The 25,215-nt window shown below is 46.5% G+C and overlaps 1 protein-coding gene across 1 annotated transcript; it reads left to right on the top strand.

Annotated features, from left to right (window-relative positions):
* The first annotated feature begins 266 nt into the window (after nucleotides 1-266).
* LOC100382249 (putative DUF231 domain containing family protein) lies at nucleotides 267-3,226 on the top strand. The gene is made up of 3 exons (NM_001175002.1): nucleotides 267-946; nucleotides 1,105-1,382; nucleotides 1,990-3,226. Exons 1-3 carry the CDS (start codon nucleotides 520-522, stop codon nucleotides 2,785-2,787), a joined length of 1,503 nt encoding a protein of 500 aa, NP_001168473.1. The 5' UTR covers nucleotides 267-519; the 3' UTR covers nucleotides 2,788-3,226.
* The last annotated feature ends 21,989 nt before the right edge of the window (nucleotides 3,227-25,215 follow it).

Raw genomic sequence — 25,215 nt, 5'->3', positions numbered from 1 at the left:
TCCAAGTGCTAGAATCCATCTCTTTATAGTATAATGGTCTAGGTCTAGAACATGGACATTATGAAATTCTATGGTCTATCTATGGTGTAACAGATTATTGGCTCATCGCTCAGGATGCCTCCAGTGGAGCGTGAAAAATATGTAACGAAAAACTGTAGATGATGCTATTTAATATTGTTTGTATAGTTAAGTTTGAAATAGATAATTAGACAGAATTACTGGAGATAGTCTCATGCTTATGCGTAGACAGATTCGCACACGACGCACGAAACCAGTGAACGTAGGAGGGTGGGTCTTCTCTTCCCCCTTCGCTTCCTCGTGCAGCTCCGACCACGGTGAGCGTAGCCACGCCGCTCCCGCTTGCCCGCTTCCGATCCCCGCGCCGCCCCCACAAAATTCCAGGCCGGCACGCCTCCTCGTCCACTTGTGCACCGTGGCTACCGTTTCCCTTTCCTGGATCTGAATTTCGTCCCGCGTAGCGCAGATGCCGCTAGGACGGGAGGATTAATCTCGTGGCCCATGAGCTTACCGGGGAGGAAGGCCCCAGCGGGGGCCTCCGGAGTCCGGCGGTGGCTCGTCACCGTCGTCGTGTCGGTGCTGGCGCTGGTGCTGACCCTCGTTGTGATATCGCTGTCCCAGGGCTCGTCCCTGCCTCGGACGTCGCTGCACGGTTACCTCCCCATCGGAGCTACTGACCTGGGGAAGCGTTCGTCGTCGGAGCATGCTGATGAAAACAGGAGTGGCGCTGCAATTGGGGAGGAATTGTCGCAGGGTGAGCGGGAGTCCTTAGTGGAGCAGAATGGTCAGGGTGGCGACGTGAATTCAAGCCAAACGTCTGCAGCTTCAGGAAAGATGGATGACAACGAGCCGGATCCAGCTTCTTCCAGTGATACCACAACGATTCCGGACGAGGATACATCTAATGAATCTCAAAAGGCTGAGCAAGGTGAGCTGTTAGTTCGTTTCCCTGAGATTTCTGCACAGCATATTTACCAGCATGAATGGGATGTCATTCGTCATTGTACTGTAGTGATTTATTAGATTCATCATTGTATCAGGGTAGCTGAGATAGCAGGAGTTGATATTTGCTTTCTGACTGTGCAGATAATTGTGATCTATATCGTGGAGAGTGGGTTACTGATTCTTCTGGGCCACTATACACAAACAACTCCTGCCCTATCATCACACAGATGCAGAATTGCCAGGGAAATGGGCGACCGGACAAGGACTATGAAAATTGGAGATGGAAGCCAGAACAGTGTAACCTCCCACGCTTCGATGCAAGGAAGTTCTTGGAGTTGATGAGAGGCAAGACACTTGCGTTCGTTGGGGATTCAGTTGCTCGGAATCAGATGGAGTCCCTCCTTTGCATTCTGTGGCAAGTGAGATGCCTCCTGCTACGTTCAGAATCTTACATTTGCATTATAGTGTAATTAAGATAAAACCATTACCTGCCAAATACTTTTATGTGACTAGTTTTCTAACTTATCCCCTGTCAAACAATTGGTATGCAAGTACGCACAAACTCCTAGGCATTTTTACAGGTGATGATGTACCCTAGGTCAACCATCATCGTTTTATTTCATTTGAGACCTTGTCTCAAAAAAATATATTACTGATAAGAAAAGGAATGGAAAGTAATTGGATCCTTCCATCCATACTCTTACAGAGTTACAGGTAGGATACTATGAGTTAGGTTTGCTTAAAAGTCTGTAATTCATCAGGATATAAGGCTCCTATTTCAGTTCTTTTAGGAGTTCCAGAGACTAATGCTAAGATTAGTAGCCTTTTCATTTTATGATCATGTTTGACATTAATCTCTACTGAACACTTCTTAACAAGGTTTTACCCCTAGAATACGATAAATGTAATATGAAGGGCAACTTCAAACAGTTTTGCATTTCTACATTCAATGTATTTGTAGCACTTGTTGTCAGGCAACATATATCTGCTTCGTTGTCTTAAAGCATCTGTTTCTCCTTTTTACAGGTAGATGTCCCACAAAACCGAGGCAACAAAAGGATGCACAAGTGGCTCTTCAAATCAACTAAAACAACTATCGCCCGCGTCTGGTCTTCTTGGTTAGTGCACAGGTCAACTGAAGCTGTGGGGATTGCTCCTAAGGGTATTGATAAAGTTTTTCTGGATATTCCTGATGAGACCTTCATGGAGTTCCTCCCAAGGTTTGATGTACTCGTCCTTTCCTCTGGCCACTGGTTTGCTAAACGATCAGCCTATATCCTGAACGAGAATGTTGTTGGAGGGCAGCTTTGGTGGCCTCGTAAAGCAGGAAAAATGCAGGTCAACAATGTGGATGCCTTTGGTATCTCTGTCGAGACTTGCCTAACTGCTGTGGTGAATAACCCAAATTTTACAGGCCTAGCAATTGTGCGCACATGGTCACCTGATCATTATGAAGGCGGAGCATGGAACACCGGTGGATCATGCACCGGAAAGGTCAAGCCCTTGAATGAAGTGGTGAGGAACGGATTTACCGATGCGATGCATGAAAAGCAGGTTGCAGGCTTCAGGAAGGCAGTGAAGAATGCAGGGGAACACGGTTCTAGGTTGAAATTGATGGATATCACTGAACCCTTTGCCTTCAGGGCTGACGGTCATCCTGGCCCGTACAGAAGTCCTGACCCAAACAAGAAGACACAGAGAGGGCCAGATGGAAAACCTCCACCTCAGGATTGTTTGCACTGGTGCATGCCAGGACCAGTAGACACATGGAATGAGATGTTGCTAGAAACCATTCGAAGAGAGTTCGAGACAGATAGAACCTGAGGATAGAAAGTGCTGGCTACTTCGCCATCATGTATTCATGTTATACATTCTGCGCTGCGAACTCCATAGGGATGTATCGCTGCACTTAGTAGCATGTTGTGTTTACCATAGATAGGAAGGAACAAAGCTTCGGATACGTAAGATTCACTGTATTTTCTCTGACACGATTCTTGGACATCATTTTCTTGCCAAATTTTGTGGGCCTGAATCCCAAAAAGTGTCAACTGATATTTGCATTCTGTCCTTGTACTAGTCAACCTGGTTTGGTGTAATAGAATAAAATGTAACAACCGGAAAGATGAGAATTGTTTGCCGAAAAATCGTCTGTAGCTGTTTTTTTTTTGTGTGTTTTTGTACAAAAAAGGTGTACTGCTCTTCTTGTGCCATACATGCAGATATTCTAGAAATTGCAGATGCGGTTTATGTTTTGGGGCGTGGTATATATGGTGTCTGGTTCTGCCAGTACGCATGATCTTGATACGTTAGTATTTCAAAGAAAAAGCTAGTGTATTATTTAGGTGGAGATTGGTGCTTTTGGCTGCAGAAACTCTGTATTGTCTGGAAAGGTGTTAGCAGGACGGAGCTGGCTAAAAGATCAACTGCCTTTTTACTCGCTGTGGAAAAAGAAAGCGGAAGCATTAATGTTAGTGATGCGGTAATACCCACACCTAAGCTTGTATTACTGGGACCTTGGCTTTATCTTTTGGTCTCAAGTCAGATAGGACACGAGATGGTGGGTTTCTTTGTTCCGTGGGTTTCTGGTTTGCTCTGTTAAGAAAAGGTGAAAATCTGTTAAGAATAGTATCTGATGTAACAAATGGGTTGATGTAAGCTGAATGTTACCGGTTTATGGCATTAGGCTTGTTGGCCTTGATGCTTGGGGAATGAAAAGTCCTTGAACTCTAAAAAATAACAAAAGCTACGGCAATTTCCAATCCTCTGAAATTGCAGCCAGGCTAACGTACCATCACGCGCCAGTTAAGACGACATGCCAACGAGACTGCATCTTGAAGGAAGAGTGCAGTAGTGCTTGACATGAAGGCCCTTTAAATGTGTTTCACTCTGAGATACATGGTAGTATCTGCCATATAGATAGTAGGGTACTTGATTTACTAACAGGCAATTACGCCTCCTGTCCAATGGCCAGCAACAAGTTTACAAGTCGTGAAAATCGCATACAGAAATCTTCTGAAAAACATAGCAGCAAGATATTAAAAAAACTGACGAAGTTCTTCAATCAGACTAGGCTTAAGGATGCCACCTGTTGGCATTTCCAAACTCTCTTCTGTTCATGGATAAAGAACCCTCTCCCAACAGAATGCCATAGCATAACACTCCACGTCAGGTTATTCCTTCATGACGCTGTAGATCTTCTCGTAGCCATTGTCACCTGGTGAGATGCCATGAGAAACACTCATTGTCAGTCTCCGGAGCGCTGCTGCGCATCCGAGTATGACTTTTGGAGCATTAAGGGTCTGTTTGATTCGTGACTAACAGCGTCACACTTTACCTAAAGTTAGTCGTTTGAATTGAAAAACTAACCTTAGGCAAAAAAAAAAGTTAGACGAAATGTGGCAAGTTAGACAGTGAACCAAACAAACCTAACTTCGTCATCTTCTCCTTGCAGGCCATGGATTTCAACGACTTCAAGGTTAGCCAGCCAGAAAGACAGTGGCGGAGGACACATATAATTTGAGGCATGACAGATTCTTTGTACATAACTATATGCACAAATCCATATATGTATATATTTGTTCTAGCTCACAACAAACATTTAAAGTATTTTGCAGCAAACAAATGTAAATAAGGACATTGAAAGATACCTCAATAAAAGAAGATGAATTCACCATTGCTAATGATAATGACATAAGTTAAAAAAATCTTAACAATGCACCAATAAAAAATCTGTTAAATAAAAATAAACATTTATGAATAATGGCATTTAAATAAAGTATTGGAAGGAAACAAGAGTAATTAAGAGATATACCTAGTCGCGCCTAGAGACTGAGGCAATTAAAGGTAAAAACGGGCGGATACAGACGAATAGTAGGTCATTCCGTATCTTATCCTAATACCCCGTTTGGATGTAGATATTGGAGCACAGAATTAGGAATTGGAACCAGCTTTCCTGAATTCTGTTGTTTGGTTGCACATAGAATTGAGATTTAGAATCAGAGGACCAGTTCCCTGGAATTGGACTATAACTAGAAACTCCATCTCCCAATACAGAGTGTCACCCCTTTGAAATGCATGTAATTAGAACGCACAATTCTAAACTCCAATTTAGTGACATCCAAAAAATAGAATTAGAATTACATCTCATTTCAATACTATGGCTGATTTGATATTGAACCTAATTCAATTTCATGCCCTCCAATATCAACATCCAAACGGAGCATAATGTATTTCAGTCAGATTTAGAATCGGATACGAATAGTTAGAAACAAGATGAATACGAATACAGGGGCCAGATATTTATTCGGGCAGATAAGTGACAAATACGGATATTGTGTAGCCAAATACATGCAGATAACATGTATTTATCGGATAATGCATACATTGATTATCATTCAGTATAATTCAGTTGGTGTATAAAATAGTTACACACCACACAATACTTCAACATGACAATATAACAAAGTTCCATCATATAACACAATAGTCCAACATGATAATATAGCAATAAGTTTACATCATACAACACAATAGTCCAACATGACAATATAGCAATAAGTTTACATCATACAACATAATAGTCCAACATGACAATATAGCAATAAGTTTACATCATACAAAACAATAGTCCAACATGACAATATAGCAATAAGTTCACATCATATAATATAACATTGCATAAACCATATATCAACACAAATAGTCCAACACAATAGTCAAACATGACAATATAGCAATAAGTTTACATCATACAATACAATAGTCCAACATAACAATATAACAATATAGCAATAAGTTCACATTATTCAATATAGCATTGCATATACCAGAAATCAACACAGGTCCAACACAATAGTTCAAATATAATGATATGGTTTGAACCACACAAGAGTCTAACATAGCACAAGATAGTTCAACACAAGATAGTTTTCAAATGGCATAAGATAGTGCAACCAATCCATGCTTGCTTGAAGAACTCAAGTCGCGAAATCATCTTCCAACTCCAAGACATCCATAGTTTCACTTATAGTTTTTATTTCACACTCCAAATCTAAAATCAATAGAGAACAAAAACAATATTAGTAGCCATCATCATCATTTAGTCATAGAGAAATACAAGAACACACACAAGAAAATGAAACATTTCTCAAAAGCAATCTTCCAATCCTTAGTCCAAACCAAGGCCTCAATAATTTCAGGTTTAAGCTTTGAACTAAGGCATCAACGATGCGTCCAACCGAACTAAATGTTGACTTTGAAGCAACAGTTGGCACTCGCATTGACAGTACATCACGAGCAAGGGTAGAAAGAATAGGAAAATTTGTCACTTGCCCCTTCCACCATGATAAGGCATCAAATGGTGCATCACCTTCATTAACCTTCACTAGGCCCTCACTCATGTACATATCCAATTCTGACAATTTTCTCTCGTTGTTTATTGCTGCATATAACTCATTGAGATCAACCTCATTCTCATCCTCATTATCCATCAAAACCACATATTTATTTGGAACAAAATCCTTCGAGCTAGTACCCTTATTGGTTGATTTTGCATTGATGGTTGATGTATAGCAAGCAAATAACTCATTGATAACGTTCATGAATGCCATTTTCTCCAACTCAACAATCTCACTCTCATACATCTTAGACATGTGTAGCTCAACCATTATGCATTTGTACCTAAGATCAAGAAATGCTCCCACTGCCAAAGCCATATTGTTCATTTCCCAATACTTATCAAACTTGTCTCTCATAGAATATGCCATAGTGCGAATTATGGGATCACTACTATCACACCATCTTGCAATAGACATCTTTATCTCAGAAAATTTACGAAAGAAATGATTTGCAGTAGGATATGAAGTGTTGGAAAAAAGTAATGTGACAACATAGAACTTCTTCAAACACTTACTGATGTTTAATGCATTCAACCAATCATTAGTCGAAGGATTGATATGACCATATCTATTCTTTTCTTTTTTAGCAAAGCGATCAAAAGCATTCTTGTAGTAAAGGGCATCTCTAACCATAACATATGTAGAATTCCATCTTGTAGCAACATCCAAAGAAAGAGCTTTTCCGGGTCTAGGTCACATTATTCAGCACATTTCTCAAATGCCTCCAACTGTAGGGGTGATCTTTTAGTAATTGTTATAAATTGTCTAATGTTTTCAATGGCGTGTGCAATTATGGCTAACCCATCTCTAGCAAAAAGGTTCAATATATGATTTGCACATCTAACATGAAAGAATTTGCCACCACATACAAGCAACTCTTTAGTGCTGTCAATCAATATATCAATGGCAACCTTGTTTAAAGCAACATTATCCAAAGAAAGAGCAAACATTTTCTTATCAAGGTTCCAATTCATCAAATTAACAAAAAAAAAGTGTCACTCAATTTTATCCCACTATGGTTGACTTCTACATGCATAAATTTGGTAATTCTTTTATGCATGTTTCAATTCTCATCAATCCAATGTGCAGTGACACACAAGCATGACTTGTTTTGAGTAGAGGTCAATGTATCCATAGTAAAACTAACACGATAGGACAACCTTTTGAATTGTGCATACAACATATTCTTTTCCTCAATATAAAGATCCATGATCTCTTTACGAACAGTAACACAAGACTTCAAAGGAAATGATGGTCACAATGATTTGATAAATTTCACCAAATACTTGTGTTGGGCAATACTGAAAGGATACCCATGCATGATGATGGCATAATATAGCAGTCTCACACCAAAATTCTCATCATATTTATTTGTTGCTATAGTGTCCCCATTCTGAGTTAGGCGTTGTTGACCCTTTAAAATCTTATGCCTCAACTTTAAATGGTTACTAAATGCCTTTGTGCCATTTGAACTATCAGTCTTAGATTTATGTAGGCAATTTTTGCATTTTGCCCACTTTTGCTTAACAATGGAACCATCATTTTGCTCCACTTCTACATCATACCTTGTGAAATGCTCCCGAACCCATGAAGTGAGCTTATTTTTCTTGACATCTTGTTCTTCGTCCCATTCATCTCCATTGCTTATTTGGGCACATGCAGCTATGCTTGTATTTTCACTTGCGCTTGCACTTACAACTTGTGCAACTATAACATAAAAACAATTCGTTAATATACATTTGCATTAATTTAAAAATAAAATGAACAAAGTAAAAAAAAGGACACCTTTGGCCAATTGTGGCACTAAATCCACGCTCTTGTTTGACATTGTTGCTTTAAACGCAGATGCCATAAACTTGCTTATAGGGACACTGGATGAATTGGTTGTTAGTAGACGTTTCACTACACGATGGTCTCCGTCTAGACTTCTTTCCACGACCAACTTGTTGGATGATGACATTCACCTCACTACGAGTAGGTTCAGCAGGAACATGTTCCTCTTTCACCATGCAGTTAGTGATGTTGCCATCAACACCATCAATACCATGCATTTCATCTCCGTTGGACTCATTGTTGTCAATGTCATAAATGTCATCCACATTCATGGCGCTATCATTGCCCATCACGACAATGAGAGCAAAGTCATAAACCAAACCATACTGATAATTAACAAACCGTGCTATACATATTTGCCAAGAAAATTAACAAGTAATACCTTAAAAGAGGGCGAGGGGCCTTGCGCCAGCACCATAGAGCAATGGTTCGGGCATGAGGAACCTCAAGCCGCCACCGCCGAGTCGGCGATGACGAACAACACTAAGTTCTAGGTGGTGGGAAGGTCCCGACATGCCGGCACGGGGCGACTGCATCGTGCAGGTGCGGGTGATGCGTTTCTGAAGGAGTGGGGGCCCTCAAACCGACAGCAGATGCCACCTGCTACTGCAACATGCAACCATGAATCATCAATCTGCAACATCTTGTCGTGCACACCACACTAGCCACTACCCTAGATCTGGATTCTGGATGCAGGTGCAGTTGGGTGGGTGGATGGGAGATTACTTACCTGGGTCTGGATAATTGCCGATTGTGCATTAGCCGTCGCATGGATGTATCTAGTCCTCGCAAGATGCAGGGGTGACGGCACGACACCACTTGTTGCGGCTGAAGCAAAGCCTAGTGGCTTGCGACTGCAGCAACATGTGTAGATATGTTTTAAGATGGGCTCATCCGCTCATGGGCATGTGAATCAAGTGGGCTTGGGGCATGGAAAAAGTTACCGAGCCCATATTCGGCCGGGTGTTCCAGGTAGTACCCGTATGGCCGTATCTGTCCCGAATGAAAAAATACTCGTATTCCTATCCAAAAAATCGTCCTGATTTAATACCCGTATCTGATACCTCGTCTAGGTACCCGACCCGTTTTCACCCCTAGAGGCAATTGCATTTGTCTATCTTTCTTATTTTGAAATACCTTTTAATTTTCTAAATATCAAGTCCTTTGAATATTTCCCTCTCAATATAGCAAACCATGAAATCATTTAATCAACCATTGTACATCTTATTGCACCACTCAATCTTGATAACCTTCATTGCCAAGAAGACCCTTACAACCGTTGTTGTCGCTACTGGTAATAGCAATGCCAACTCAATAAGGTGATAGACCAATGGGAAAACAACATGTCTTTCAAGTCTAACCATTATTTTGGATAGGCTTGCAAGATCGTAACATATTTGAACTCCTCAAGTCCTTGCACATGAATAATGAAAGTGTGTACCTGATCCTTTATTATCTTTCAATCATCAAAAGAGAAGTCATCATAGATATCCACAAGCCGAGAAAGCTTATCAACATCAAACTTGGAGAATGAGAATCTTGGGTCAAGACAAGCAAAACAAACCAATCAAGCAACTCTAAAAAATTGCCTCTATTCAAGGAAGTACTAGATTCATCATGCACCGAAATGGTTACCCTTGCAATGCAAGATAACTTACAATACCTAAAGAAGTTTCTAATATGGTTTCATATTTGACCAATGCATCTTTGCTATAACTTGAAACCTTATGTTGTATGCTTGACCTTTGGTTATAAAAATTATGAAATGATGTTGATGCAACATTGTGTATGCTACTAGGCCCACCAACATGCTTTGGAAGTGCAAGATAAGCATTTTTTTCATTTGAGAACCCAACTTTTGTAAAGACATCATAACCAAATTTTTCATCCATTCGATCATTCTTAAAAAGGTAGCAATAGAAGCAAAATGTCACATTCTTCTCCACACTATATTCCAACATACTATATTGATTAAACCACTTTTTCTGAAAGTTCCTTTTATCACTTGATGGAGGAAATCTAAGACCGCCTAGTTGAGTTGGACCTTTAGCTATAAAAGCTCTCCTAACTTCATCTCTAAGATTTGGAGAAAATATTTTAATTGGAATATGAAGTCCTGGATTAGAAATAATGTAATCCGGGTTGAAGTCAGTTATACCTTCTTGAACTTGTTCATCTTCTTCATCCTCTTCTACAGATGGCAAGACATCTCCTTCAATCCCCACGCCTTCTTCTGCAGTTGGCCTTACATTTTCTTCTAAATGCACATCTTCTACTTCTTCTACAATAGCAACTACGCTACCATGAGCACTTGGACTTGAGCCACTAGAACCTTGGCTAAAATAGCTCTTCAAATCTATAAAAAAACCAATTAGTACTTTAGTAGCTTAATAAAGTAGCTCAAATATTTCTTCATAAATTACATAATATACCTTTTTGTGCAGCTTTATTCTTTACATTCTTATTTCCAACCATTGCTCAGACAATCAAACAATCAGTTTAAATCTATGCAACACAAAGACTTAATCAGTTCGTATAATTATAATTTATATTTTGACTACATCTAAACTTAACAAAGGAGATTGTGCTTACCCTATACTCGCAAAGTAGCAGATTACTGATTACAGGTCGAGCTGGCCACTAAAGATTGAGGATGGTCAGACAGAACTTGTCACTGGGGAATGGGGAAAGGAACTAGCACAGAGATTTCCAAACTCGCCTTTGGCGGCGCGCCGGCGCCATAGCCCATAGTGGCGCCTTCCTCCTTCAGTCCTTCGCCTCACGCCCACTGTGGAATCGTGGCGGCAACGACGTAGCGCAAAGCACAGCGTGCCAGCGCGCAAAGGCGAGCAGCAATATAGGGGCGAGGCGAGCGGTAGCCGGTAGGTGCTGCATAGAGACGAGGCAAAGGCGAGCGACCGGTGCAGCGCAGAGGCGACATGTGAGGCGAGCGGCGGGCATAACGCAGACCGGAGGAGTGGTTGTGCCTTGTGCCCTTGCGATGTGGCGAATCGGAGATGCCAGCAGACGACCGTCAGGTGAGGAAATGTAGTCACTAAGGGCATGTGTCTTAGAGTGTGTATAGGGGTGAATGTAAAAAAACTTAAGACATATATCTTTACGAAGACACAGTGTCTTAGCTCTATGTTTGAGACAGGAGACTAGCTAATTGGTCACTTTAATTTATTGAATGCTCTGATTGGTACAATGAATATCGTGAGACACATGTTTTAGACATGACCACTGTATTATATTGTATTTTAGTTGTATCTTGTACTTCGAGTACCGTGCAGCAGTGTCTAGGTTGTACATGCACTAATGGGTCGGGCTAAGGTGATACTTTTTCAAATGTTAAATTTTTAGTTTTTTCTTTAATTTTTTTGACGAAAGGGCAGAGCCCCTATTTCATTTAAGAAATAGGATAAGAGTCATTACAAACCAAACGATGAGTTACAACCCATCGACAAAAAGAGCACCTAGTGGTACAAACCCTTCACACTATCATACTAGATAAGCAAGGAACATCCACCACTAACATCAACCCAGGCGAAAGCACAGTTTTTAAGCAAAGCTTATTTACAACGGCTGAAAATAAAAGTGCAGCTACGAAGCTAACAAACTAGATCTAACTAGTTCACCAGAAGGACAACCCAGAGATTGAAAGGTAGCCAACCACAGAAATGCGCCAAAATCACCCTTCATCCAGAAATGCGGCGGTCTCTCGGACACCACCCAAACGACCGGCACATCACTTCACTTGTTATCTTTCTGATTAGTCGACTTCTGTCGGTGTTTCGACCCCGGGAGGTCCCTGGACCGACGAGTAAATTGTCGCCTCGTGCCCCAGCCCAGATGGGTCGGCGCGAGACAGAGCGCGAAGGGGGGAAACCAGAGGGAGACAGGCGTAAAAGGGGAAACCCACGGCCTTTGTGTTTGTCCCGCGCCCAGGTCGGGTGCGCTTGCAGTAGGGGGTTACAAGCGTCCGCATGGGAGGGAGCGAGAGGCCTGCACGCGCCGTCCCATCCTCCCCCGCGCGGCCAACCCTCCGTACGAGTGCCCTGGCCCTTCCTTTTATAGACGTAAGGAGAGGGCCTAGGTGAAAGGGAAATGTGCCTGTGGGCCATTTCTAAGTGTTTTGGTGATTTAGTGTCCAACACAAGTGCCTAAGTGTAAAAAGGTGGACAAAGTACAAATCAAGAATTAAGGTATGTTTCTCAGACTTAGTACATTGTTTTATGGACTAATGTATTGTGTCTAAGTGCTGGAAACAGGAAAAATCCAATTGGAAATGTCTTGGCTCGAGCAGCCAAGAATCTGCTGAGTCTGGGAGCACCGGACTGTCCGGTGGGTCACCGGACTGTCCGGTGGTGCACCGGACAGTGTCCGGTGCGCCAGGCTGACTCGGCGTGAAGTGGCCGCTCTCGGGAATTCGCCGACGGCGTACGGCTAAAATTCACCGGACTGTCCGGTGTACACCGGACTGTCCGGTGAGCCAACGGTCGGCCGGGCCAACGGTCGGCCGCGGAATCTGCGCGCGACACGTGGCCGGGCCAACGGTCGGAAGGGGGCACCGGACTGTCCGGTGTGCACCGGACTGTCCGGTGCGCACCGGACTGTCCGGTGCGCCAACGGCTCCCAGATCTACAACGGTCGGCTGCGCCGTTTAAGGAAAAAAATCGGGCACCGGACAGTGTCCGGTGTGCACCGGACTGTCCGGTGCGCCACTCGACAGAAGGCAAGATCAGCCTTCCAGAATTGCTCTCAACGGCTCCTAGCTGTCTTGGGGCTATAAAAGGGACCCCTAGGCGCATGGAGGAGTACACCAAGCAACCTTAGAGCATTCTTGATCATCCACACTCAGTCTTTGCGCATTTGTTTGTCATTCTCAGTGATTCGAGCTCCGTTCTAGTGAGAACTTTGAGATAGTCTTTTGAGCTCGATTCTTGGCCGTGTGTGTGCGCATATTTGCTGTGGATTTGTGTGTGTTGCTTCCCTCCCTTACTCCGTATTTCTTTGTGAATCTCAAGTGTAAGGGCGGGAGACTCCAAGTTGTGGAGATTCCTCGCAAACGGGATATTGAAAGGAAAAGCAAAACACTGTGGTATTCAAGTTGGTCTTTGGACTGCTTGAGAGGGGTTGATTGCAACCCTCGTCCGTTGGGACGCCACAACGTGGAGTAGGCAAGCGTTGGTCTTGGCCGAACCACGGGATAAACCACTGTGTCATCTCTGTGTTTGATCTCTTGTGGTATTGTGTTTTGTTGAGACTCCTCTCTAGCCACTTGGCGATTATTGGGCTAACACTTAACAAGTTTTTTGTGGCTATAAGTTTAAGTTCCACAGGATCACCTATTCACCCCCCCCTCTAGGTGCTCTCAATTGGTATCAGAGCCATTCTCTTCAAAAAAGGGACTAACCACCCGAAGAGATGGATCCTAAAGGCAAGGGGATGGTGATCAATGACAAGGAGAAGGAGTCCTTCGTCAACGAGCCCAATGATGACAAGCCCACCGACTCAGGCTTGGGCCACAAAAGAAAAGACGGGAGGAAGAAGAAGACAAGGCGCATCAAGGAAATTGTCTACTACGACAGCGACGAATCTTCCTCCTCCCAAAAGGACGACGACGACTACGATAGACGAAAGACGGTTAACTCAAACTTTTCTTTCGATTATTCGCGCATCCCGCATAGTTCAAATGCTCAATTGCTCCCCATTCCACTTGGCAAGCCCCCTCACTTTGATGGAGAGGATTACGGATTTTGGAGCCACAAAATGCGTACTCACCTGTTTTCTCTCCATCCAAGCATTTGGGAGATTGTGGAAAGTGGAATGAAATTTGGTAGCTCAGATAGCCCTGTGTTTATTAATGAACAGATTCATAAAAATGCACAAGCTACTACTGTGTTGCTAGCTTCTTTGTGCAGGGACGAGTATCACAAGGTGAGCGGCTTGGACAATGCCAAGCAGATCTGGGACACCCTCAAGATCTCTCATGAGGGAAACGACGTCACCTTGCTCACCAAAATGGAGTTGGTGGAGGGCGAGCTTGGACGGTTCGCGATGATAAGGGGCGAGGAGCCGACACAAACATACAACCGGCTCAAGACCCTTATCAACAAAATAAGGAGCTACGGGAGCACGCGATGGACGGACCACGACGTCGTCCGCCTAATGCTAAGGTCATTTACCGTTCTTGATCCTCATTTGGTGAACAATATTCGTGAAAATCCTAGGTACACCAAGATGTCGCCCGAAGAAGTTCTTGGGAAGTTCGTAAGCGGGCGAATGATGATCAAGGAGGCGAGATACGTGGACGACGCGTTGAACGGTCCTAGTCATGAGCCTCAACCTATTGCTCTCAAGGCAACGAGGAGCAAGGAGACGCTACCGAGCAAGGTGGCGCAAGTTGAGGCAGCCGGACTAAACAATGAGGAGATGGCCCTCATCATTAAGCGCTTCAAGACGACGCTTAAAGGTCGCAAGGGACAGCCAAGCAAGACCAAGACAAAGGAGAAGCGCTCGTGCTTCAAATGTGGTAAGATTGGTCATTTCATTGCTAACTGTCCCGATAATGAAAGTGACCAGGAAAAGGGGAACAAAAGGGAGAAGAAGAAGCATTACAAGAAGGCCAAGGGCGAGGCACATATCGGAAAGGAGTGGGATTCGGATTGCTCCTCCTCCGACTCCGACAATGAAGGACTCGCCGCCACCGCCTTCAACAAGTCATCTCTCTTCCCCAACGAGCATCACACTTGCCTCATGGCAAGGGAGAAGAAAGTAAGCACTCATGATACTAGTACTTATGCTTCTTCAAGTGAGGATGAGTCTAGTGATGATGATGAGATAGATTACTCATGCTTATTCAAGGGATTAGATAGATCTAAGATTAATAAGATTAATGAGTTGATTGATGCTTTGAATGACAAGAATAGATTACTAGAAAAACAAGAGGATCTTCTTTATGAAGAGCATGACAAATTTGTAGAAGCACAAAAATCTCATGCTTTAGAAGTTAAGAGAAATGAAATGCTTTCTTGTGAATTATCTTCTTGCCATGAGACAATTTCTAGCTTAAAGAGCATAAATGATGATTTAAATGCTAAGCTAGAAAAATCTAGTAAATTAACATCTTGTGGAGAACATGTTGTGATTTGCACTAGGTGTAAAGACTTTAATGTTGATGCTTGTAGTGAACACCTAGAGTGCATTTCTAAATTAAATGATGAAGTAGCTAGTCTTAATGCCCAACTTAAGATTAGCAAGAGTAATTTTGATAAGCTAAAATTTGCAAGAGATGCCTACACAATTGGTAGACATCCCTCAATTAAGGATGGTCTTGGCTACAAGAGGGAAGCCAAGAACTTAACAAGCCATAAGGCTCCCATCTCCGCCAAGGAGAAAGGGAAGGCTCCTATGGCAAGTAGTGCTAAAAAGAACCATGCTTTTATGTACCATGATAGGAGACAAACTAAAAATGCTTATAGGAGTTATAATGCTTATGATGAGTTTGATTCTCATGCAATGTTTGCTTCTAGTTCTTCCTATGTGTATGATAGAAATGTTGGTAGGAGAAATGTTGTTCATAATATGCCTAGGAGAAATGTTGTTAATGTTCCTAGGAAAGTTAATGAACCTTCTACAATTTATCATGCTTTAAATGCTTTCTTTGCTATTTGTAGAAAGGATAGGAAGATAGTTGCTAGAAAATTAGGGGCAAGATGCAAGGGAGACAAAACTTGCATTTGGGTCCCTAAGGATATTTGTGCTAACCTTGTAGGACCCAACATGAGTTGGGTACCTAAGACCCAAGCCTAAATTTGCCTTGCAGGTTTATGCATCCGGGGGTTCAAGCTGGATTATTGACAGCGGATGCACAAACCATATGACGGGGGAGAAGAAGATGTTCACCTCCTACGTCAAAAACAAAGATTCCCAAGATTCAATAATATTCGGTGATGGGAATCAAGGCAAGGTAAAAGGGCTAGGTAAAATTGCAATCTCCAATGAGCACTCTATCTCTAATGTGTTTTTAGTAGAGTCTCTTGGATATAATTTACTATCTGTTAGTCAATTGTGCAATATGGGATATAATTGTCTTTTTACAAATGTAGATGTGTCTGTCTTTAGAAGAAGTGATGGTTCACTAGCATTTAAGGGTGTATTAGACGGCAAACTTTACTTAGTTGATTTTGCAAAAGAAGAGGCCGGTCTAGATGCATGCTTAATGGCTAAGACTTGCATGGGCTGGCTGTGGCATCGCCGCTTAGCACATGTGGGGATGAAGAACCTTCACAAGCTTCTAAAGGGAGAACACGTGATAGGGCTAACCAATGTTCATTTCGAAAAAGATAGACCTTGTGCAGCTTGTCAAGCAGGGAAACAAGTGGGAGGCTCTCATCACACCAAAAATGTGATGACAACATCAAGACCTCTGGAGCTGCTACATATGGACCTCTTCGGACCCGTCGCCTATCTGAGCATAGGAGGAAGTAAGTATGGTCTAGTTATCGTTGATGACTTTTCCCGCTTCACTTGGGTGTTCTTTTTGCAGGATAAGTCTGAGACCCAAGGAACCCTCAAGTGCTTCCTAAGGAGAGCTCAAAATGAGTTTGAGCTCAAAGTGAAGAAGATCAGGAGCGACAATGGGTCCGAGTTCAAGAACCTTCAAGTGGAGGAGTTTCTTGAGGAGGAGGGGATCAAGCACGAGTTCTCCGCTCCCTACACACCACAGCAAAATGGTGTGGTAGAGAGGAAGAACAGGACACTCATTGATATGGCGAGGACAATGCTTGGAGAGTTCAAGACCCCCGAGTGCTTTTGGTCGGAAGCCGTGAACACGGCTTGTCACGCCATCAACAGGGTCTACCTTCACCGCCTCCTCAAGAAGACGTCGTATGAGCTTCTAACCGGTAACAAACCCAATGTATCTTACTTTCGTGTATTTGGGAGCAAATGCTACATTCTAGTGAAGGGTAGAAATTCTAAGTTTGCTCCCAAAGCTGTAGAAGGGTTTTTGTTAGGTTATGACTCAAATACAAAGGCGTATAGAGTCTTCAACAAATCATCGGGTTTTGTTGAAGTCTCTAGCGATGTTGTATTTGATGAGACTAATGGCTCTCCAAGAGAGCAAGTTGTTGATTGTGATGATGTAGATGAAGAAGATGTTCCGACGGCCGCTATACGAACCATGACGATTGGAGAAGTGCGGCCACAGGAACAAGATGAACGAGATCAACCTTCTTCCTCAACAACGGTGCATCCCCCAACTCAAGACGATGAACAGATTCATCAAAAGGAGGCGTGTGATCAACGGGGAGCACAAGATGATCACGTGATGGAGGAAGAAGCGCAACCGGCACCTCCAACCCAAGTTCGAGCGGTGATTCAAAGGGATCATCCCGTCGACCAAATTTTGGGTGACATTAGTAAGGGAGTAACTACTCGATCTCGATTAGTTAATTTTTGTGAGCATTACTCCTTTGTCTCTTCTATTGAGCCTTTCAGGGTAGAGGAGGCCTTGCTAGATCCGGATTGGGTATTGGCCATGCAGGAGGAACTCAATAACTTCAAGCGCAATGAAGTTTGGACACTGGTGCCTCGTCCCAAGCAAAATGTTGTGGGAACCAAGTGGGTGTTCCGCAACAAACAGGACGAGCACGGGGTGGTGACGAGGAACAAGGCTCGACTTGTGGCAAAAGGTTATGCCCAAGTCGCAGGTTTGGACTTTGAGGAGACGTTTGCTCCTGTGGCCAGGCTAGAATCAATTCGTATCTTGCTAGCATATGTCGCTCACCATTCTTTCAGGTTGTACCAAATGGATGTGAAGAGCGCTTTCCTCAATGGGCCAATCAAGGAGGAGGTGTACGTAGAGCAACCCCCTGGCTTCGAGGATGAACGGTACCCCGACCACGTGTGTAAGCTCTCTAAGGCGCTCTATGGACTTAAGCAAGCCCCAAGAGCATGGTACGAATGCCTTAGAGACTTTCTAATTGTTAATTCTTTCAAGGTTGGGAAAGCCGATCCAACTCTTTTTACTAAGACATGTGATGGTGATTTGTTTGTGTGCCAAATTTATGTCGATGATATAATATTTGGTTCTACTAACCAAAAGTCTTGTGAAGAGTTTAGCAGGGTGATGACGCAGAAATTCGAGATGTCGATGATGGGCGAGTTGAACTATTTCCTTGGGTTCCAAGTGAAGCAACTCAAGGACGGCACCTTCATCTCCCAAACGAAGTACACACAAGATCTGCTAAAGCCATTTGGGATGAAGGACGCCAAGCCCGCAAAGACTCCGATGGGGACCGACGGACACACCGACCTCAACAAAGGAGGTAAGTCCGTTGATCAAAAAGCATACCGGTCAATGATAGGGTCTTTACTTTATTTATGTGCTAGTAGACCGGATATTATGCTTAGCGTATGCATGTGTGCTAGATTTCAATCCGATCCTAAGGAGTGTCACTTAGTGGCGGTGAAGCGAATTCTTAGATATTTGGTCGCTACACCTTGCTTCGGGATCTGGTATCCAAAGGGGTCTAACTTTGACTTGATTGGGTACTCAGATTCCGACAATGCTGGATGTAAGGTCGATAGGAAGAGTACATCAGGGACGTGCCAATTCTTAGGAAGGTCCCTGGTGTCGTGGAACTCTAAGAAACAAACCTCCGTTGCCCTATCCACCGCTGAGGCCGAGTATGTTGCCGCAGGACAGTGTTGCGCGCAACTACTTTGGATGAGGCAAACCCTCAGGGACTTTGGCTACAATCTGAGCAAAGTCCCACTCCTATGTGATAATGAGAGTGCTATCCGCATGGCGGAAAATCCTGTTGAGCACAGCCGCACAAAGCACATAGACATCCGGCATCACTTTTTGAGAGACCACCAGCAAAAGGGAGATATCAAAGTGTTTCATGTTAGCACCGAGAACCAGCTAGCCGATATCTTTACCAAGCCTCTAGATGAGAAGACCTTTTGTAGGTTGCGTAGTGAGCTAAATGTCTTAGATTCGCGAAACTTGGATTGATTTATAGCATACATGTGTTTATGCCCTTGATCATGTTCCTTATGCATTTCGTTGCTTACTTATGGTGCTCAAGTTGTACAAACACTCCCTGGACCTCACAAGTCCTGTTTGCAAGTGATGCACATATTTAGGGGGAGCTGTGCTACAACTTGACCCTTTGAGACTAACCATGTACTTGAGTTTGGTTGTTTTAGTCTCCAAGGATAATTGAAAGGGAAAAAGGTGGACTTGGATCATGCAAGACTTCCACTACACTCCGATGAAAAGAGTAACTCCTCCAAGTTCATCTTTATACTCTTATTGCCTATTTGCTCTTAGTTGAAGATTTTGGTGAGGCAATGGGGTTAAAGGGCCAAGATTGATCCCGTTTTGGTGCTTGATGCCAAAGGGGGAGAAAATAAAGGCCAAAGCGATAAATGGGTCAGCTACCACTTGAGAGATTTTGAAAACAGTAGAATAGAGCTTTTGGTTTGTCAAAACTCTTTTGTTGTCTCTCTTGTCAAAAGTTGGCTTCTTGTGGGGAGAAGTGTTGATTATGGGAAAAAGGGGAAGTTTTTGAAATCTTGAATCAATTTCTCTTGGAATGACTCTCTTTATGTCTTAACATGTGTGTTTGACTTAGAGATAGAAATTTGAGTTGGATTTGCAAAAACAAACCAAGTGGTGGCATAGAGTGATCCATATATGTCAAAATTGAATCAAAACAATTTTGAGTTCTTATTTGATTTGATTTTGTACTTGTTCTACTTGCTTTATGTTGTGTTGGCATAAATCACCAAAAAGGGGGAGATTGAAAGGGAAATGTGCCTATGGGCCATTTCTAAGTGTTTTGGTGATTTAGTGTCCAACACAAGTGCCTAAGTGTAAAAAGGTGGACAAAGTACAAATCAAGAATTAAGGTATGTTTCTCAGACTTAGTACATTGTTTTATGGACTAATGTATTGTGTCTAAGTGCTGGAAACAGGAAAAATCCAATTGGAAATGTCTTGGCTCGAGCAGCCAAGAATCTGCTGAGTCTGGGAGCACCGGACTGTCCGGTGGGTCACCGGACTGTCCGGTGGTGCACCGGACAGTGTCCGGTGCGCCAGGCTGACTCGGCGTGAAGTGGCCGCTCTCGGGAATTCGCCGACGGCGTACGGCTAAAATTCACCGGACTGTCCGGTGTACACCGGACTGTCCGGTGAGCCAACGGTCGGCCGGGCCAACGGTCGGCCGCGGAATCTGCGCGCGACACGTGGCCGGGCCAACGGTCGGAAGGGGGCACCGGACTGTCCGGTGTGCACCGGACTGTCCGGTGCGCCAACGGCTCCCAGATCTGCAACGGTCGGCTGCGCCGTTTAAGGAAAAAAATCGGGCACCGGACAGTGTCCGGTGTGCACCGGACTGTCCGGTGCGCCACTCGACAGAAGGCAAGATCAGCCTTCCAGAATTGCTCTCAACGACTCCTAGCTGCCTTGGGGCTATAAAAGGGACCCCTAGGCGCATGGAGGAGTACACCAAGCAACCTTAGAGCATTCTTGATCATCCACACTCAGTCTTTGCGCATTTGTTTGTCATTCTCAGTGATTCGAGCTCCGTTCTAGTGAGAACTTTGAGATAGTCTTTTGAGCTCGATTCTTGGCCGTGTGTGTGCGCATATTTGCTGTGGATTTGTGTGTGTTGCTTCCCTCCCTTACTCCGTATTTCTTTGTGAATCTCAAGTGTAAGGGCGGGAGACTCCAAGTTGTGGAGATTCCTCGCAAACGGGATATTGAAAGGAAAAGCAAAACACTGTGGTATTCAAGTTGGTCTTTGGACTGCTTGAGAGGGGTTGATTGCAACCCTCGTCCGTTGGGACGCCACAACGTGGAGTAGGCAAGCGTTGGTCTTGGCCGAACCACGGGATAAACCACTGTGTCATCTCTGTGTTTGATCTCTTGTGGTATTGTGTTTTGTTGAGACTCCTCTCTAGCCACTTGGCGATTATTGGGCTAACACTTAACAAGTTTTTTGTGGCTATAAGTTTAAGTTCCACAGGATCACCTATTCACCCCCCCCTCTAGGTGCTCTCACTAGGTGTACAATGGGAGGTGTAGCAGTGTGCTAACGTGTCTAGCAGAGAGGAGCTAGAGCCCTAAGTACATGCCGTCGTGGCAGCCGGAGAGGTTTTGGCACTCTGTTCATGTGATGTCGTGGCCGTCGGAGAAGCGCTGGAGCCTTGCGGAAGGACAGCTGTCGGGGCTGTCGAGTCCTTGCTGACGTCTCCTTGATTCCGTAAGGGGGCTGAGAGCCGTCGTCGTCATGGAGCGCGCGGGGCGCCATCATTATTTGTTTACCGGGGCGAGCCAGATGGGACGCCGGTCTTGTTCCCCGTAGCCTGAGCTAGCTAGGGGTAGGGTAATGATGGCCCCCCTATGACGTGGTCGGTCCGAGCCCTGGGTCGGGCGAGGTGGAGGCTCTTCCGAGGTCGAGGTCGAGTCCGAGCCCTGGGGTCGGGTGAGGCGGAGTTTGTCGTCTTCCGGGGCCGAGGCCGAGTCCGAGCCCTGGGGTCAGGCGAGGCGGAGTTCGTCGTCTTCCGGGGCCGAGGCCGAGTCCGAGCCCTAGGGTCGGGCGAGGCAGAGTTCGTCGTCTTCCGGGGCCGAGGTTGAGTCCGAGCCCTGGGGTCGGGCGAGGCGGAGTTCATCGTCTTCCGGGGCCGAGGCCGAGTCCGAGCCCTGGGGTCGAGCGAGGCGGAGTTCGTCGTCTTCCGGGGCCGAGGCCGAGTCTGAGCCCTGGGGTCGGGCGAGGTGGAGTTTCCTATGGCGCCCGAGGTCGGACTTGGCTGCTGTCAGCCTCACTCTGTCGAGTGGCACAACAGTCAGAGCGGCGCAGGCGATGCTGTCCCCTTGTCAGGCCGGTCAGTGGAGCGGCGAAGTGACTGCGGTCACTTCGGCTCTGTCGACTGGAGGGCGCGCGTCAGGACAAGGTGTTAGGCCATCCTCGCATTAAATGCTTCTGCGGTGCGGTGCAGTCGGTGTGGCGATCTGGCCAAGGTTGCTTCTTGGCGAAGACTGGGCCTCGGGCGAGCCGAAGGTGTGTCCGTTGCTTGAGGGGGCCCTCGGGCGAGACGTGAATCCTCCGGGGTCGGCTGCCCTTGCCCGAGGCTGGGCTCGGGCGAGGTGAGATTGTGTCCTTGAGTGGACCAAGCCTTGACTTAATCGCACCAATCAGGCCTTTGCAGCTTTGTGCTGATAGGGGTTACCAGCTGAGATTAGGAGTCTTGGGGGTACCCCTAATTATGGTCCCCGACAGTAGCCCCCGAGCCTCAAAGGGAGTGTTAATACTCGCTTGGAGGCTTTTGTCGCACTTTTTTGCAAGGGAACCGGCCTTTCTCGGTTGCGTTTTGTTCCGGTGGGTGCGCGCGAGCGCACCCGCCGGGTGTAGCCCCCGAGGCCTCGGAGGAGTGGTTTGACTCCTTCGAGGTCTTAATGCGTTTCGTGATGCTTCGGTCGGTCTGTTTGTTCCCTCATGCGAGCTGGTCGTAGCCCGGGTGCTCAGTCGAGTTCCAAGTTCTCGGGCTGGTATGTTGACGCTGTCAACGGTTTGGCCGGAGCCGGGTTTGCGAGAGCAGCCCCCGAGCCTCCGCACAGAGCGAGAGGACGGTCAAGGACAGACTCGACTTTTTTACATACGCCCCCGCGTCGCCTTTCCGCAAGGAGGGAGGGAAAAGCGCCATGTTGCCCTTGAAGGGCGCCGAACATGGTGTCTCCAGTGAGCTGCTAACGGGTAATCCGAGTGGACGCTCGTGCCCCATTTGTTAGGGGTCGGCTAGTGGCCCGGAGGCGTGCTCCAAAAGTACCTGCGGGTGATTTGCCGGACCCAGTCCCCTTTTGATGGGGTCCAAGGGCTCGATGCCTCCCTCTGATGGGATTCTGTTACAAAATCGTTCCCGTTGGTCTCGGAAATGTCCTAGGGTACCTCGGGAGCGTAGCCCGAGCCTTGGTTATGTATCGAACGTACCCAGGGTCATCTCTCGCTCTGTGTCTGAGGCGGCTATCGAACCCTTCGGGGGCCAGCCTACGAACCCCTGATCAGTAGTGGGCGCGGAGCCCGAGTGGCCTGAGGCGGCCGTTGAACCCTTTCGAGGGGCCAACCTTCGAACCTCTGACCAGTAGTGGGCGTGAAGCCTGAGTGCTCTGAGGCGGCTGTTGAACCCTTCCGAGGGGCCAGCCTTCGAACCTCTTATCAGTAGGGGGCTCGGGGCCCGCTTCCTTCGCAGAGAAGGATCCCTTTCGGGGTGTCCCCTTTCCCGGTCCCTGTTGTAAGAGAGAGAAAGAGGAAATGGAAAGGGATACGAAAATCGAATGACATGGCGTACCTTTTTTGACGCGGTCATTATGGCGGAAGTGAAGCGTCGCCTGCTTCGCTTGCCAAAGGTGCCGTCTGTCCTGCCGCAGAGTTAATGCGACGGGACGAGTGGTTCGCGGGGCAGCCGTTGCGCGTGCGCGAGCCGTTCGAGGAACGGAACACGGGCGCACCGTCTTCACGTCGTGGGAGAGGGTTCTCTCGCTGTCCCAGGAGGGGACGTGAGCTTGGCTGACGACTTGACCGCTGCTTCCGCCCGTCTGCCACCGCCATTACTGCCGGCCCATTTCTGGCCGTATCGACCATCGCGCCTTCTCCCGCGGCTAACTGACCCGTGACAGGTGGGCCTGGTTGGCACTGTTGGGTCATGCGCAGGGTTGCCTCGAGTCGCGGTACTGGTTCCGCAGTCGAGGAGGCACGGTAGTGGCGCGAGTGGCGGTGCAGTTTCTTGCACGTAGCAACCGGTGAGCTGGTTACATGACGTGTGGGCCTGGACATCCATGCTGGACACGTCGAAGTCAAAAGGGTGCGCCCCCTTGGTGCGGTTGCATGCCGCCTGCATGGCGGTCCGCCCTTTCACCCACTGGTCTGGGCGAAAGTGGAGGAATGCTCGTAACCGCTGGGCAGTTGCGCGCACCACGCGCGGCGGTTTGGCTTCTTCTGCCCTGGGCCAACTTGCATGACACGTGGGACCTAGCCCCCGTGTCGTAGGGGGAGGACCTTGGAGCGTGTTGGATAAGACTCAGCCCGCGATGGCTGAGGATGCAAGTGGGGAGAGTTGCCTTCAAAAGGATGGTGACCCCCTTGAAAGGCAACCACGTCTTCGCGCTCCCCTTATGCATCGCGTCTTTCCACCTTCTGAGCCCCCGGATGGGGGACACTCGCAGTTCTTCCGCATTGTCGTTGGAGGAACGCAACTTCGCAGAAGTTGGTACCTTTCAGCCATCGTTCGGCTTCAAGGATTTTCATCAGGCAGCCCGGCCGCATCCCCTCGCCGGTGGTCACCCAAGACGGTGACCACCAGCTCCTGGGTGGGGAGAAGCAAGCCGGGCTGCGGCCTCTGCCCCTCCCTCAGCTTCAAGGATGTTCATCATCAGTGTTGAGGAGGGGAGTGCGCCGAGTTGGGGTCGGTCTCCGCGCGGGCAGCGGCCCGCTCCTTCCCTCAGCGATCGGGGGGAAGGGCGTTCGCCGTTCGTGGCGCTGGCAGCTGCCGCGTGTCCGGCTCTCCGGTCCGAGCGATTTCGGCGCTGCTTCTGGTGCCACCTTCCACCGCGGCAGCCGGAAGAGGTTTCTCCGCCGACGAGATAGTCGGTGTCGCCCCCGGACCGACCTCCAACTCTACGGCCTTCTGCTCGTCCTCGACCCTCGAGTGGGGACGTGGGCGAGGGCCTTATGGCAGCAGCATCCGCCCTGAGGTCATCGCTGCTGCTGTTCAGTCGCTCAGAGCAGAAGTCGTTGTCGCTGCTGCCAGAGCGGGCGGCGGCGAGCCATCCGTTGGCCTTCTGTTGCTCCGCAGGCCCTCCAATCGTGGGGGGTTGTTCGTACCTGCGGAGGTGGAACCGGAGTTCCGTTTGTAATGGCACCTTGAATGCCGATGTCTGTTCATTGTGGCTGTCGGGGCCTGAACATGTATGTATTTTCGGCACGGAGCCGTGTTTTTTCCTCATTTCGAG

This window comes from Zea mays, chromosome 8, assembly GCF_902167145.1.
Source record: "Zea mays cultivar B73 chromosome 8, Zm-B73-REFERENCE-NAM-5.0, whole genome shotgun sequence".
Classification (NCBI taxonomy): Eukaryota; Viridiplantae; Streptophyta; class Magnoliopsida; order Poales; family Poaceae; genus Zea; species Zea mays.
Note: the sequence above shows the minus strand (reverse complement) of the source record. Positions and strands in the feature narration are given on the sequence as shown.